General features: G+C 41.2%; 1 protein-coding gene across 1 annotated transcript; it reads left to right on the forward strand.

The window, feature by feature from the left end:
• Positions 1 to 1,119: 1,119 nt before the first annotated feature.
• Positions 1,120 to 14,864, forward strand: LOC147331487 (PAK4-inhibitor INKA2-like). The gene is made up of 2 exons (XM_086293840.1): positions 1,120 to 1,537; positions 11,644 to 14,864. Exons 1-2 carry the CDS (start codon positions 1,466 to 1,468, stop codon positions 12,895 to 12,897), a joined length of 1,326 nt encoding a protein of 441 aa, XP_086149966.1. The 5' UTR covers positions 1,120 to 1,465; the 3' UTR covers positions 12,898 to 14,864.
• Positions 14,865 to 16,982: the final 2,118 nt, after the last annotated feature.

Raw genomic sequence — 16,982 nt, forward strand, 5'->3', positions numbered from 1 at the left:
GATGTTGAGTCAGACTCAGATGATTTATTTATTTTCCGAGTTTCATTGCTTTTGGAATCTGAGATAGAGCTGCTTCCTCCCCTTTCTCTCTGCATCCATCTGGGAAGCATCACCAACATCATGCAAGACACTGAACCTTCAACATGACCGAAAGCAGGTCAGGGGGCACAAAGTTTCCTGAATGTCAGGCAAAGCTCATCCCTGGCAGAAAACAAAACGGGTGACTGGTGATTTTCTTTCAATTCTGGCTCATTATAACCACGCAAACTGAAAATCACGGAGTATCTCTCTAATTGTTATTTATTTATTCATTGGGGGAAGTTGTTTGAAAGTATTTCTCTAAATCACACAGGGGGAAATACTGAATTAAAATAAAATTAATGACAGCTGGTGACACCATGCACCATTTAGCATCCTCTTGGGATTTTACGTAATTCTTCCTGATTATAAATAATCGTATTTTTTATTGTTAATGTAATTTACCTAAAGTTTCTTCCTTTTGCTTTCTTTGGTATAGTAATTGTCATATAAAGTAAATCATTTTGAAGTAAAGGAGACCTCATCAAGTTTTCTTGGCATCTCTAGATTGCAAATTGAACACGAGCTGCATGTGCAAACTTTCAGATGAATCCAATCTATTCTGCGAGGCAGGGAATGTTTACAGCAACTTCCATTTGCTTCTTTGTATGTGCAATACTTCCTTCCCTTATTCTAATCATACCCGTGTCTTGTAACAAAAGCCCACAGCTCAGGTGTTTCCTCTCTGCGCAGCGAAGGTGGCCAGGAAACTGTTCCTATGGACGCGTATGGTTTCTCTTAAACACATCCTCTTTCAGTCCAGTGTAATGCAACAGGGACTGCTGAATATATTTGTCTGTTTTATGGAAAATGCGCTCTTTCAGCAAACCCAACTATCTTATCTTTCAGCCTTTATTTGGATATTTCCAGATGGTCGGTCTCTCTTTTGAGCTGCTGTGGACAGTTCTGCTCGCGCATAGTAAATGATGGATCCGCGTTTTATCCTGGCTTGAGAGGCCCTGGGAGGCTCGCTCATTGGAGGAAATTGGATGGCCAACGTAAGCGCTCCTCTTGAATGAGAAAATAGCAGCAGGGGGAAAAACAGACTGAGCAACACACACGACACTGACAGCAGCCAAGCAGGGGCCACTGAAAGAGAGAAACACGGACCCAGTCTGTTGGTGCAGCCACATGAAGGAGCTCATTATCATTTTTGTATTATTTATTAATTTTTTTGGAGTAAACAGATTTTCGTCATCAGGATTTAAACCACGAGATTCGCGTCATTTTGAGCCGCGCGCGCATTCCTCGGCAGGATCTGCGCATCTTCAATTGCCAATTGTTTTCTGCTCTTCTTAAAGCGTCAATAGTCATGTTCGAGCAGGGACTGGCGAAGCGGTTCAGCTGAATTCCTGTCTTTCAAGAAAAAAGAAAGAAAGAAAGAAAAATGGAACAGCGGCTCGCCAAACAAGAAAGCAAAAACATGGATGCGTGTCTGAGGCGACTGAAGCAAGAGCTGGTAGGTTCCGTTGTATCTTCTTGTGTTGTTACCCTGGACCGCTGTTTTACTTTATTCGTGTGTATTTTGAGCACTTTTACCGCTTATACGCGTTTTACATTAAATATTTAACAATTTTCACATTTTAAATTTAGAAATGTCGCTTTATTGCGCCCTATGTGTCCTGAAACATTTCTACATTTCCAAGTCTAATATTCTGGAGTCTAGTTTTCAGCTGAGGGTGCATGTGTGTCTTTTTAAATCGCATTAATCTGTGTGGGCTTAAAGCTCTGAGCACACCAGAGGCATGTGTACATTTCCCTCCTCTCTGTCCACGCATCTGGGACAGATGTTTTAAGCTTAATGAGCTCAAGACGGTTTTTTCTTGTCATAAATACTCTGCGCTGGGTTATGGATTCTTGAAAGAAAGCGATTTAAGGTTCACACTATTCTTGGTGCCTTGTAGTAAATTTAATCATGTGTTGCAACAGACTGTTCGGAGCTCCAGCTCTCACAGGGGAGTGAGTGAAATTGGCAGTCACATTGAGTTTCATCACGTTTCCATGCTCTAAATGAATTTGTTAGACTCCGTTATTTAATATTTTCATGTCTCCTCTCATCTACCATGTTTGATGTGAGTACATTTAGTCTGCCATTTCTTTCCTCTTCTTTGAAATGTAAAAACAAAATCTGTAAGCTTCACCCTTGTGCCCAAAATCATCTGGCAGTGACACACTGTAGACCCATTTTCTGAGGAGCCTTAACTGGCACAGATTTCATTTGGAATCATCTTCAAAGCAGCGACTGATTTCCCCCCCCCCCCCCCCCCCCCCCCCCCCTTTTTGTCCAGCCACTGGCCTGCAGAAAGGCCTTGCGTGGCTGCATGTTTTGCAGCTTAATCTGCTCTGTGACTTCATGACTTGCTGCTCCAAATTAGCCACACGTCTGTGAAGTGGCACTTGAGATTTAAGGGGAGTTGACGTTGATGCCAGAAGGACATGTTGTGTTAGGGCTGCCACATCGCAGTTTGGTAACATAATAGAAAAAGTGTCATGCCATGCCGAGGATCAAACAGGAGAACGGGGAGCAGATGCCAGTTAAAAAGCTGAGGCAGTCTCCCCCTGTTCTCAAGACCATGTGGGATGCAATCTGTTGTTCAGAAATAAGGGGTGTCTATGCCAAGGTTGTCACTTTCCTTTCCACTGTGACTGATTTTCATCCAGTGTTCAGTGGAGAGCGGTAAAACCGGCTCTATCAGCAACACAGAGATCACAAACATCTAACAGTCGACTTACAGCTGTGATGCCGAGTCAAGCGGCTCCTGGACATCTCTTGCGAATTTGTGGCTTTGAAGTCAGCAATTTTGGACCATACCAGTTACGCATGTTTTGGAACACTTACTACAAACAGCATGACCTTAAATCATTCCAAAAACCATTTTGCATGATGTTTTGTTTTTTCCTGCTGTGTTTTCATTCATTTCCATGCAGCATAAAAGCAACAGAACTCGAGCTACACAATCCATCACAATCAACATCAAGTTCGTATTCACATTTGTCATTTGTTTGCAACGCAATGAGTGCAGACTGATATAACTGCATTATAACACTATTTTCTCAAAAACAGCACAGAAATGTAGCTTTCCAATCAAACCAGATATCGCTTTCACTTAATTATAGCCTCTGTGTTTATGGTATCTATTTTCTGTTGGGAGAAGTTTAGATTTTATCCCAACCATTCAGCAGGGAGTAACTTTTCCATCTTGCCAACATTATGTCCAGTCAGAGCAGAGTTTACTTTTATCACATAAGTCAAAGAAATATGCCATTTCTCTTTCTCTGTGTTGGGTTGTGTTTAGCAGTATCAGCCTTTTGTGTGCGTTTTACTTTTTTTTTCTTACTTTCCATCTGGAATTGGAAGAAAAAAGTTGGTAAGGAGCGCAAATGTCAGTTGTATGAGGGCTGGAACCAGGCTAAGTTTTAAATGTCTGCTAGCTGTATGTCATATTTTATAGATATGAATGAAAATAGGCACAAGCTGGTAGAAAAATGCATGTAAGAGCTTAAGCTGATTGTGCATGTCTTGAAAAATGGCATGCAGTGAACGTTACACACAAGGGCAACTGAATGGAAGGAGCAAAAATAATAGTATAGTCCCTTAAACCTTTACCTGATATATTCTAATACTCCTGACTAAAAAGTTACAATGAAACAAGAAAATCTACATAGTTGAGTTTGTTTGTGTCTATAGCAACAAAGAAGCCTGAATGTGGCATTCAAAGGCTATACGAAAGTCACGTGAATGCCAGCATGACTTCAGTGTTTCACGTTAGACACACTGAAACCCAAACCCTGATGTCCTGTCAGCTCTACAACAGGAGTGTGATATGAAAGTGTGGGCACTGTGTCAGCGGTTGAGGGTGTGGGTCCTTGTGGGAAGTACAGACAGGTCACACTTGAAAGTTTGACCCTCAAACTTGAAAAGCTTGGGGTCTAATTTCTTCAACTGCTGACCATGTCCATCACAACAAATCCATTAAATATCAAACCTGACAGTCAGGTATATAGCACCATCTGTCTTCCTGTGTGACTCAAACTGAAAACAGTCGTTTAACTTTATTCTTTAAAAGAAATACACGAGTCCTCTGAAATCCTGAGGATAGACAGTAATGACAACAATGAAATCATTTCAAACCTATGCATGACTCATGATTGGTGCAGCAAACAGACAGTCATGACAAAGAAAACATAAGCTCTTCCTGCCTACTTGATGTTGAAAATGCAAACGGTGACACGTCTTTGACTCACATTGTCTAAATGTAGGGTTCACACCTGGTTAGCAGCGTCAGACACTAAAACATAAATCAGAGCGTTTCATATCATCGCCGCTGAAGCCGACTTCACATGCAGCGTGCCCCCTTTTTCTCTTTCACACCTGAGGCGAATTTGAAACATGACTGTCACCTTGGAATTCAACACCAAAGCCAGCAACCATGAAGTCATGAAATCTGAGAGAAGTGCACCTGAGTGCCAAGCCTGTTGTGTCTTCTGGAAAGTTCTTTGTTACCTTTTGGGCGTTGGAGCTGAAAGCTGTACACAAAGCAGGGTTGTGGCTTAACTTTAAGCCCGTTTGTTTTGTGGCTCCCCCTGTGGCTCCCGTTCTCCAAACTGCCCTTCCTTCCCCTCGGCTAAAATTGGACCAACTCTTAGTGGCAGCTGTGGGGTTTGCGTGGGTGATCATTGTGTTTGAGACTGAGCTACAAACCTTTAACAAAGCCTGTTTATCATTATGACTCTGCACACGTAACCGGCTTTTTCATGGTTCACAGAATGGAAAATGAAATCACTGCCCAAGATATCAGATTTATTTTGGCCTTTTTTTCTTGGATGCAGAGTGAACAAGTTAAGTTAATGCTGCTGTTGTGACCACACGTGCAATCCTGTTAGTGTAAGATCAAGTCCTGACCTCCTTACCTTATACGTTCACTGGAAACAACGTGTGAGGTATAGATCGGTATTCTCTATGCTCTGACCTTTGCATTACATCTTGTCTGACACTGTTGAAGTTATATTTATAAATTTGTTCTTTTTAAAAATAACATATATACAGCACTGAGGGTTCAGAACAAACCACAAATTGAAACATCTATTATCAAACAGCTGTTCATCTTAACAACAGCTGACACCTCAATATTAGAATTTAAGATTATGTTTTTCTCTGACCTCCAGATAAAAGTAACTCCAATACATTCGCTCATCTTTCAGCTCTGTTTTGATCTTTACCATCTCCTGAGGGATTTGACCTTCCCCTCAGCAGTAATTAGCCTTTCTGTGTTTACTGTCTAGCCAGTAACACTGACAGTCATTCAGTAGAGTAAGTTTATCCAAGGGTTTTGGGTCAAAAGTGGTCAAAAGCTAAAAACAAGATTTAAGATATACTTCTCTAGATCTTCTTGATGCATGCTCAATAATCCAGGTAAGTAAATCTCCAAAAGTTGATTCTGTTCATCTGGACGTAGCGTTTTGTGGGAGAAACATTTCGTCACTCATCCAAGTGACTTGGATACGCTACGTCCAGATGAACAGAATCAACTTTTGGAGAATTCTCTAGATCCACTTTCATATTACAGAAGTCGGTCATTATAAGCATTTCCAGTATTTTAAAAATGAAAATACAATATAAAAAATACTGAAGATGAATTCCTTTAAATCAAAACGACATTTATGACTTAGCAATCCAATACAGTACAAGTATAAATATCCAAAATGTTTCAAATTCCAAATTGAAAAACTGTAAATAAGCTGCACATTTTTAAATGGCTTAAAAAAAACACTGCATTAAAGGCTTTGCACAGCCATTCACTATCAGTTGAAAAATGTACTAGATGATGCACACAGAAAAAAAAACCCAGCATCAGCAACCACATTTATTTTCTTTAGGAAATGCTTGTGTGATTTAGCGCTCCTTTTGATCTTAGAGGGGGGCTGAGAATTGGATGAGCACTTTCACTGCCCCCACACGAGGTGCTGACGTCAACTCCTGTGCTATCGAGCTTCTACGTGACGATTATTGCTTCCAGTGAGGAGTTCCCGCCAGGACAACAACAGATTGGGTCCCAGACCGTCTCCAAATATCATCTGCCAAAGATGATGATATGGATCCTAATCATCCTACATCTCCCACGGCAGCATAAATGAGCTCAAGCAGGAAACAAGCTATTAAACCACCTCCCTTTTTCTGAAAAGGTCATCAGGGAGTCTTTGTTGGCCAGCAGGACCTACAAACAGTTATATTTGCTCTCGACTGGTTCATTTTAAAAGTTGTGGTTCACCTAGTTCCCCATTTTCATTTACCCCTAAGTGTTGCAGATAGTTTTGCTAAACCATAAAGAGACAGCTCTATTATCTGAGTAGGGAGGAGAAGCAAAACATTTTCCTAAAAATGAGAACATCTTCTAAAATTAAAGTACAAGAAGGCTTTTATGTTTATCATTCACACTTCTTCGTCTCCTGAATGCGACCCGGAGGACATACGGGCCAAACAGAGTCACCATATAACCTTTTTTTTGTCAAAGAGGCATTCATTGCCATGTGCATAGTAATTTATTTCTTTCACTAAATGCTGCGCAGATTTATTACCCTCTTTATCGTGACCTCGGGGCCATCCACAGAGACCTTGTGTGTATCCCCCAGACAGAGAACCCATTCCTGTCCTTGACCCACACAGATCACCATTCATATTTAATTAGGGGTGGAGGTGGAGGAAGGGGAGTACACACTATAGATGCTGCTGCTGGTCAGCGCCTTCCAAACAGGAAGACCTTTTGGGTCTGATAACCTTGGCCTCCCCCCTTCAGCTACTAACAAACAACAACAGTGAATGGCCTGCATTTTGTAGGCAGAATAGAGCACTGGTTTGTTTTTGATTACTTGTTTGGGTTTATTTTCCTCCTAATAATCTGAACACAGCATCCATGCTCTAAAAAAGTACACTGACTTCGTTCTACTGAGGCAAGTCTGGACTTGCGTGGATGTGTGAGCTCAGTGTGTTTGCACAGCGCATTATTTTTCCCTTCATAACTGACATGAGGTAATACCGAAACCATGATCAAGGCAGAACTTGATCTTGACAGACAGCAGAGCAGGAGCACTGATTTATTTATACTTTGTGGTATTTAATTCACTTGCATGTATATTGAATGGTTTTCTAGAAGCGTCTTCACAGTTAGAAAGATCTGACATGTGACTCTGAAATAAAGAATCACCTATAAACTTTTTTTTAAAGCTCTTAATTAAATAGCCCACCACTTTTTAATAAGCCTCTATTCAGTATTAGATGAAGGCTGCCAGCCTTTGTTCTTAAACTCTGAAGCATTCAGCCCTTGATTGGCAATTATGTCTCCTTGGCTAACATCACTGCAGCCAGAAGAGAAAGTAGAGGGTTTTGGGGGGGATTAAATGTTTGTCTTATTTTTTTCAAATTTTTCACATTCTCAAAGAAATGCATACTCTCTCGATTAAATAAAGGGAAAAAAGAAGATTTAACCAAACTTCACAAGACTGCATTAATGATTAAAGTGTTTCTGGGCAGTACAACAATTCCCTGCAGCGCCAATTTCATCCCAGTTCTCTTGTTAAATTAGATTAGACAGACATTATTTCTCATCTCCGTTTTTGTCCTTAAACCCTTAAGGTGCGCGTGTAGGTCCTCTCAGGTCTGCCAGGCCCTGGGCTGATTCACACATTGTAAAAGTGAGACATCTTAGGATTTCCGTAACATCTGTGTCTAAACAAGAAACCGCCGCAGGACAACATTTTTAAGTCACTTTTGGCATTCTGAGTAAGATATCGGATGAGGGATGAAAAGGCTGACATATTTGGGCCACAAAGTTCAGCTTTGAAATGGCAGCGGAGTGCCTGGAGTTAGTTGGCATGTTAAAGGTAGAATAATAGGGTTTGGCTTACTGCTGTTCCCCTGTTTGTTCCCCAGAGCATAGTATGAATTATTAATATCGCCTTAGAATAGAAATGCCAGTAAACAACACTGTGTTTTTAAATAACTGTGGGGAGTGTCTGCATTTTAGGGATAATGGAAAAGTTGCACGTGAATGTTAAACTGCAGTGTTTGAGGTTAGCGTGTGTAAACAGGTGCAGCTCTTTGAGTCTGCATACCTAGAAGATGATATTACAAAAGCAAATTTAATACATTAAAGCAATCCTGATCCTGGGATAAACTTTACTGAAGGCTCCAAAAATGCAATGATAAATACATAACTCCCCTTTTGCCTCAAGTCTTGTTGACTTTTCTTGTGTAAGAAAGTAAACCGTAATTATGCACCCTTTCCCAGCCTTTCCCAGGACGCAGACAATTACAGCTAATGAAGTCAGCCATATGTGAAAGGCACAAAGACAAGAGACAACCTTATTGTGCTAATTACATGTACCTTCACTTCCTAATTTAGCGAGCCAGCGGGAAGCTCAGAGGCCTGTCATCCCCGCATGTGCATTGATAGGCCTATTATCTGATCTTAGAGGTTATTCACGCCCGCGTGCATCTACTCAGCCATATGTCGTGATAAGCCAAGTGTTTTAATGCAGAGATTTACTGCTGATGGTAAAGGATACTGTATTGGTGTCAAAGCCAGGTCACTGTGCTTCAAGTGTATGTAGACAGTCCAAATTGGATGAATGACAAACATGTAATAAACCAGTGTTTCAATGAAGAGATTTTTTTTTTTGCTCTTTAAACTTTATGACACTGTGAGCTAATATTTCTATATATTATATATATAGAAATATTATTTTCTTTCTTTTCTATATTAGAAAAGAAAGAAAAGGAAAGTTGGTCTATTTTATATGTTCATTAATAATTTAAGAACATAATATGCAGAATAGTTTGCAATAATTAAATCACTGCATCTGTGTGACTCTGTTTCTCCAAAAATGTTTTGATATGGTTAAATTTTGTAAATTCATTATTGAAGTTGTGCAAGTGCTAAATGAAAGCAGAGCAGATGTTGTCATATTTATAATCCATCCATTCATTTTCTTCTGATTATAGAGGTGGGGTACACCCTGGACAGGTCGCCAATCTGTCGCAGGCTTAACTCAGACTCACATTCACACATAGGTCTAATTTAAAATTACTGGAGGGCTCGGAGAGAACTCGTGGAGACACAAAGGGCCCAGCCAGATGGTAGATTCGAACCCAGCTCCCTCTTACTGTTAGGCAAGTGCTGACCCCCATGCCACCATGCTGCCCTGTATTTATTCTGTGCATGAAAAATGTCTAGCACATGCACTTTTGGTGAACTTGCAAGTTCACCAAAAGTGCATGTGCTAGACATAGAATTTTGCTGTCTGCTCAAGCAGAAAGGGAGCATGCTCCCTTTCTGCTTGAGCAGACAGCAAAATTCCTGTGTTGCAGACATTTACAGACATGCAGAAACCATGAACTTCCTTTAAGGGTCTGCACGGTCACTGGAACTCCAAGATGCTGCACTTGGACACAGTGGTGTCTAAGCTAAATGGGGCATGCGGACAGGCTCTCCGTGACAACATGCTGATGTTCAGTAGGTTTAAATGTTAATCGCATTCAAAACGTTTTCTGAAGCTTTTAATTAACAGTGAACATACTCTATAAGGCTGAGGCTGATGTGAACAGCGTGGCATGGTTGGTTATAAAATCAGGACATATTAAAAATTTGACATGTTGGTAGCTCTGCAAGTAATTAACTTCATCCTGTGAAGTAAATGATGTGCCAGATTTAATGACAATCAATCCAATAGTTGCTGAGACATTTCTCTAAATGTAAACATGGTGCCAGAGGAATGGCCAGGAATTGATGTCACATTCTGGGATGAAGTAGTGGACTAACAAAGTGAGGACTAACTTTAGCATATTTTGAGCTAGCAATTCTGACTTTTTCATACATTTCACACATTTTTATGCCTTGTGTTTTACTTTTTAAATCAAAATGTTGTCTAAGAATTTGTCACATTTGTCAATTTTCCCACATTAAAAAAAAACTCATATCCCTTCTCACACAGTAATAAGAAGCTTTGATTACGATGCTGTAATGCCAACTGCACTATGCAGCAACTTTTCCCACCCAGGATCAGCATAATCACTGTTCCCTGGAGATCTAAGTATCGCAGCCTAATTTTGTTGCACCTACATCCAACCTCCTGCCCTCTGCATCCCCTTCTTATGTTCTAATGGTGTCATTCATAATTAAATCCATCAACAGTTTTCTCTTCGACATCTAAACATATGGCAAAGGATTCCCCCCTGTTTGCCCCCACCCTTTCCATCTCTGCTCATATGGCTGACTCTCACCACCCCTCTCGCTCCTTTCATTGTTATTCCGTTTCCGCCTGAGTGAGTCCCCCCATCCACCCCCTCACACACACACATTGTATTTGGGGATTATAGTCTAGATGGGCAGTGGTGATTGGCTGTCACTCCCAGTGGTGTCCCTCCATTGGAGGGGGATACATATAGAGGCAGTCAGACTGATCCATTTGAAAGGTGAGAGACAGTGACGGGCTGACTGAGGTGCAGCCAGGAGGATCAAAACCTGCTGCTTTTTTTAAATTTTATTTTAAGGTAAGGTGTAGGTTTTTATTACAGCTGCCTGTTTATTCTCATAGTAGCAATTTATTTTATTTGAAGGCTTAAAGTTTAGTTTAAAGGTATTTGTTTTTGTTGGTTGACTAAGAGCATCTTCTATGGAAGTGTAGTCATGTTCATCTGAAGGTGTGCTCTGCAAGATTTTCACCAAAATTTCCCGTGAACTAATTTTTCAAAATTCCTTGCATGCTTCCTCGTGTCTTTTCACAGATGCTTTATTTTTCATTCATCAATCAGTAGCATGTTATGAAATCATAGCAGAGAAACCTATAATATCTAAGACAGTTATTCAGAGGGCATGCAGTGATTCAAGGCTGGAAGTTAAGACACGGGTTAGGATGCTGGCTCTGGGTTGTGTGGCTGCCTTCAGGAGAAGACAGTTAGTCCAGGTCACATGACGCAGGCTTTCAAACAGATGAGAACAGGAAGAGAGGCGGAGGAGGTTAAAAGCAGAGAGGATGATTACTGCTGCACAGAGAGTAGAACACACGAATACAATGGGCTCAGAGGAGAAAGCAGATATGATAAATCAAATGAAAGGAAGTAAAAAGGAAATTATAGATGTTTTTTTTTTTTTTAAATGAAAGCAAGTGTGTTCTACAGCTGTCACTAGTTGGATTCTCGCTCATACGCTGGCCATATGGGACCCCAGCCTGTCATCCAAAACTAGGTCACATGACCACATAATTAAACATACCCTAAAACCCACAAGTGAAGAGATAAAAAACAGGCTTAGTACAATAACTTATCTTTTTAATAAGTTTCTTTAGCCTGCTCCATTATTCATAAGGGGGTCATCGCAGTAGATAGATCCATGTTGAATTTAGCAAATTTTTTACCAGGGATAATAACTGTTAATATTTGCTGGAATGAATGACTGTTGTCAGTTGCTCTTGTGCAATGAGATTTTTTTGTCTGTGTGTGTGAAACACAAATGTAAATGTGAATACCGCTATCAGTCCTTTATCTTTATTTTTCTCTCTGTCTTTCTGCAGTTATCCATGAAAGAAGCTGGAGATGGCCTCCATGCTCAGATGAATTCAATGATGGGAGCCCTTCAGGAACTCAAGCTCCTTCAGGTCCAGACGGCACTAGAAAATCTTGACATTTCAGGGCGGCCTATTAACCGGGGAATGCCCCACACGGCTTCAACTGCTGCTGCTGAACCACCAGCTGCAGCAGCATCAGCTTCAGGAGAGGATCAGAGCCGCTGTATCAGAGAAACCATGTCTGAGGAGCCCAGCCCGAATCACATGCCGAGTTCAAGGCAGTCTTTGGAAAGCAGAAACTCGACTAGTCTATCAGAAAACAGAAGCAGTCTGGAAACCTCATCCTCCTCGTCATCCAGCCTAGAGAGCGAGAGTGAAAGAAGTCAAAGAAGTGCACGGAGCTCAAGAAATGCAAGAAATGCAAGAAGTGAAACTGACCTGGAGTCTATACCGAGAAGGTGGTCAGGATATACTGCCCCTCAAGTGGACTTCTGTGGACCAGTTGTGGGAAATCCTCCACCAGAGGCCTACCCTAGCCATCCCCGTCCCCGTCGTGCACAGATAGTGGACCTGCCTGGAATCCTGTACAGTCTCTCAAGAGAGGGTCCTTCCTTAGATAGCGACTACTCCCAAGACAGCACAGATGACGCCAGTGACTGGACTTCTTCGCTCATGAGCCGCTGTCGCAACCGTCAACCATTAGTTCTGGGGGACAATGTATTTGCAGACCTTGTGGGCAACTGGCTAGACCTGCCTGAGGTGGACAAGGAGGAAGGAGAAGAAGAAGAAAGGGCAAAGAGGAGAGAGGAGAGAATGGATGGTGGGACAGAAAGACCAGACACCCCAGCTCACCCTCTACGCCTCAGCCGCTCACAGGAGATCTGCAAAAAGTTCTCATTCACCACAAACATCTTCAAGAAGTTCCTGCGAAGCGTCCGGCCTGACCGGGACAAGCTGCTCAAGGAGAGGCCAGGCTGGGTGGCTCCTGAGCTTCCAGAGGGTGACCTCTATAAAAGGCCGAAGAAATTGCTTCCCAAAAGTTCAAAAGGCAGCTTTTACCTGCCGTTCTGGGCGAATGGACAGCAGGGCAAAAGCAGCACATGTATGCATCTTCCAGAGACAGAGAGGAACCACCACCAACACTTGCACCAGTTTTACCAGCAGCCATTTGCAGGGATTTATTTAGACAGAAGGCAGCCAGAGACTGGTCTGGAGAAAATGCAGCCCTTGTTTGACTACAACACAGCTGTGTGGGTCTGACAGCGAGTCTCTGGCCAACAGACTGCCAGTGACGCCAGATTGAGCGTGTGACAGGTGCTGTAGGATTTTGGCTGTGATAAAGGAGCGTGAATGAACGAGAGGCTTGGACACAGTTAACTTCCAAAAATGAACCGCTAAATTCACACCCACATCGTGTTTCTCCTGCGACTGAGAGATTATCAGGGCAACATTTCGTCTGACAATCCAAAAACCCAGACCTCGCTTGATGTGTCCGTGTGAGTGTATGCTGCGATGCATCTGAGAAAGAATGAGACTTTTTTAGGGTTTATGCTGCAACTTTTGTATTATTCAAACTCCTTCACACGTGTGCATGTATGACTGGATTTTCATGTTCTCCTAAAAGACGGTACACCATTCTCAGAATGTCACTATCAATTTAAATCTTTTTAATGCAGACTTTTTCCACTTCTGCTCTACAGGACACACTTCTTTGCACTTCTTTGCATCTATAAATAGCAACACCAACTGTTGAATTGCATGGTTACTGTTTTTATAAATGATGCTACAAACAGCTGTTACTGAACGCACTGCCACTATAGAGTCCTCAGCTTCCCTTTTATTTCCAAAACGGCTGTAACAACCTGGAAACTCATGACTACATGAACTCGTCTTGTTCACCTTTGCTCAGGGAGCGAATGCCACACAGGAGAAAGCACTGCCACATTCAGAATGGGTTTCCAGTATATATATTTTTTTGTCTTGCTTTAAAAGCATAACAGCAATACGGTGCATGACTAGTTCAAACTTTGTACATTAAACTTTGAGATCTGTCCCTCGTAATCAGAAATGTTGTGGTTGCTGTCATGTTGGAAGCACTCTCTTTAGTTCTCTGCTATGTAGACATGGCAAATGTTGAGTCAACCAAAGTCCTCGTGGGCTGCTATGCAGAGAGAGGAGGGGGTAAAGATGGCACAGCCAACCCCAAGTACTGACTAACTGACAGCCATCTGGTACTCAGACATTATGTAAAGTATGTTCGCCACAAGCTTAAAGATGCAAAATGGGCTTCTTTAATCCCAGAGCTTTGTGAATTAACCGACTGTGTTATATACTGTATATATGCAGGCGAATGCATTACAGGGCTGTAACAGATATAGGACCCATAATCTGTGAAAGGTACAACAAACTGAACAGGCTAAATGTACAGAACATTGTACATATTTGTCATCAAACAGCAGCAATAAGACTCATTTACCGTAATATCCCATCGCATGATTTTCATTATTCTGCGCAGATAAATGTCACCATAACAGCTGATTGTGTAAACATTGCTACAGCTCTTGTACTTAAACTACAAACCAGTGAGGTCATATTTAATCTACATTATTTATTCTATTGTACCATAATAAACAGTTTCAGTATTTTTCATTTCAAGCAGAACCATAACAGTTCAAATCAAACTATAGCTTCCTTCACAAACTCCCTCAGGTCACAGACGACACTGCCCACTATTGATTCGTGTTTTTTTATTGTTATTATTATTAAGGGACCACTGATATGCAAGGACAATCTGATATTCTTAACTTAATATTAAAGGAAAAAAACATTATTTTCACTCAGTTTTTGATGTGATACCAGACCAATAATCTTAGCCAGCAGGGATTAGGCCTCAGAGGTGGTTTTGAGTGTCTTGGCCAGTTGATCCATATGGTGCTGTCTCTGTTTCAGTAATCAGGTCAATACATATACTGCACAGTCTGAGGGTTCAACACACACAGACAGTTTCTTCTGCCAGAAAGTGCAGTCTGAGATGTCATGACACGTAGTACATATATGTAACTGTAACATTTATTTCTTCCTATTAAAGCTGTCTTCTAAGTGTAATTCTCAGCACTGTTGTTGATATTTTTCATCGAGGTTCTGCGAACCTTCAGTGGTGATCTTGTGTCATGTGCACTGTAAAACTGTCACTGACTCTTTGTAAATTAAATCTGTTTTCAGAATGAAATGCTGCTTTTGTGCATCAGTGTGTTCGTTTGTGCAACATCTTTCTCTACTGTAGAACTGACACGGAAACTAGACATGTTTGGGAAATATAATTACAGTCCATGTAAATCTTTTCTGGTAATGCTAACTAATACATTATGACACAGTAGTTATAATATATTCAAGGCAATTAATGAAAGGGTGTGTCGCAGGAAGAGGAAACAAATGGAAGATTCAAGAGGCATTAATTTGTCCAAAACATAAAGCAAACAGCAGAAATCAAACTAATGAAAGGTAAACATGATCAAGTTCACAGACATTCTGCACAAGAACACTAACCAGCTCAATCTGGAAAGACACAATAGGCAACAATGGAAGCGGAGACAACTTGGAAACTAGATACAGCTGAAATTAATTAGGGAAATGGCACACAATAAAAACTAAAATAGAAGACACGAGAGAAAAATGACTACCAAAATAAAAACAGGAAACCACTTCCACAAAGACAGAAAGTTAACAATAAGGAAACACGGGGAGGCAAAATAAACTAAAACTCACACAATCAGATTTAAAGTAAAATTACAACTTTAACACACATAGAAACTGGACATCAAAGGTTAACAAAATGGTAAATGGCCTGTATTTGTATAGCTTTACACTACATTCAGTCATCCACCCATTCACACACTCGTGATGGCAAGCTACATTGTAGCCACAGCTGCCCTGGGAACAGAGGCGAGGCTGCCGGACACTGGCGCCACCAGGCCCTCTGACCACCACCAGTAGGCAACGGGTGAAGTGCCTTGCCCAAGGACACAACAACCGAGCCTGTCGGAGGCGGGGCTCGAACCGGCAACCTTCCAATAAAAAAAAAATAGTTAGCATTCTTTATATTTCTGTAAATGCTTGACTCAAACACGGGTCCCTGCAATGGCCTTTTGGGATATGCTTTGTCTGCTCACCTGAGTGAGTTCTAACAGCATCATTTTAACTCTGGTTGTTGCTACCATTAAAATATATGTTTATTTTATTTTATCTATATGTCCATTTTCTGAAGAAAACAGTTCTTGATGCATGTTCAATAATCCGAGTAAGGAAATCCCAGAGTCTGAAAATGTAGGCTGAAGACGTCATATGAGCGGTGAAATGTTTCTCCCACTGAAAATGGTACATTAAGATTAACAGAACAGATTTTCTGGGATTTGGTTTTATTTACCTCTACATCTGCACTACAGTAAGTTGGTGCTGTGTGTCTAACAGGTTCACCAAGGGGAAAGCCGGCAAGTCACTTCCAGCCAGAGCATCAACTCTTCACCAAACTGATTCTAAATTCGGACCATAACTCCATCAGCCTGTTCAATAAATAAGCAAAGTTAACATGAACTCTGCTGCTCTGCACTTCACGACGCTCAATCCCTGAGATGCTTTTTATGAGACGCACATCAAACTGCATCAATCAGTTTATCTTTCAGTCCCCGAGCACTCTGTCCAAGAAAAGAAAGCAGTTCTTACTGCGACTGCGGTCCTGGGCTTTTATATCCTATTTATAGTATAACTCTCTTACATGATATTCTGTGGCTGAACATTATTCTGTTGATTCAAGCCAAGCAAATGACCGCTTCTGTTTTATTAAGCATTTTCCCCACTTTATTATCTTATAGGACATTACATTTTTCCTCACTGTAATCCTAGAAAACTGAGAAAGTGTCGTAATAGCCCTGATGCACCATTACGAGCACAGAGCAGAACGGATTTAATCACTGAAAGTTTTAAATGAGTCAAATCTAAAACTAAAATGGCAAAATTGTTACTAGTTACACCTTCTTAAATATGACACTTTTAGCTTTTTACACAGCTGTTGGCAATGTGCTTGCTCATAGGGAGGTCATCTGATTGTAGGGGTTTTCTCTGTATTACTGTACGGCAGGGGTGTCCAACTCCAGACCTCAAGTACCAATGTCCTGCAAGTTTAAGATGTGTGCTTGATCCAACACAGCTGATTTAAATGGCTAAATTACCTCCTCAACATGTCTTGAGGTTCTCCAGAAGCCTGGTGATAAACTAGTAATTTGATTCAGGTGTGTTGACCCAGGGTGAGATCTAAAACCTGCAGGACACCGACCCTCGGGGCCTGGAGT

Source organism: Aulonocara sp. 'chitande type north' Nkhata Bay, linkage group LG5 (genome assembly GCF_057382095.1).
Source record: "Aulonocara sp. 'chitande type north' Nkhata Bay isolate Kocher_YH1m ecotype deep benthic linkage group LG5, A_spYH_male_GT1.1, whole genome shotgun sequence".
Lineage (NCBI taxonomy): Eukaryota > Metazoa > Chordata > Actinopteri > Cichliformes > Cichlidae > Aulonocara > Aulonocara sp. 'chitande type north' Nkhata Bay.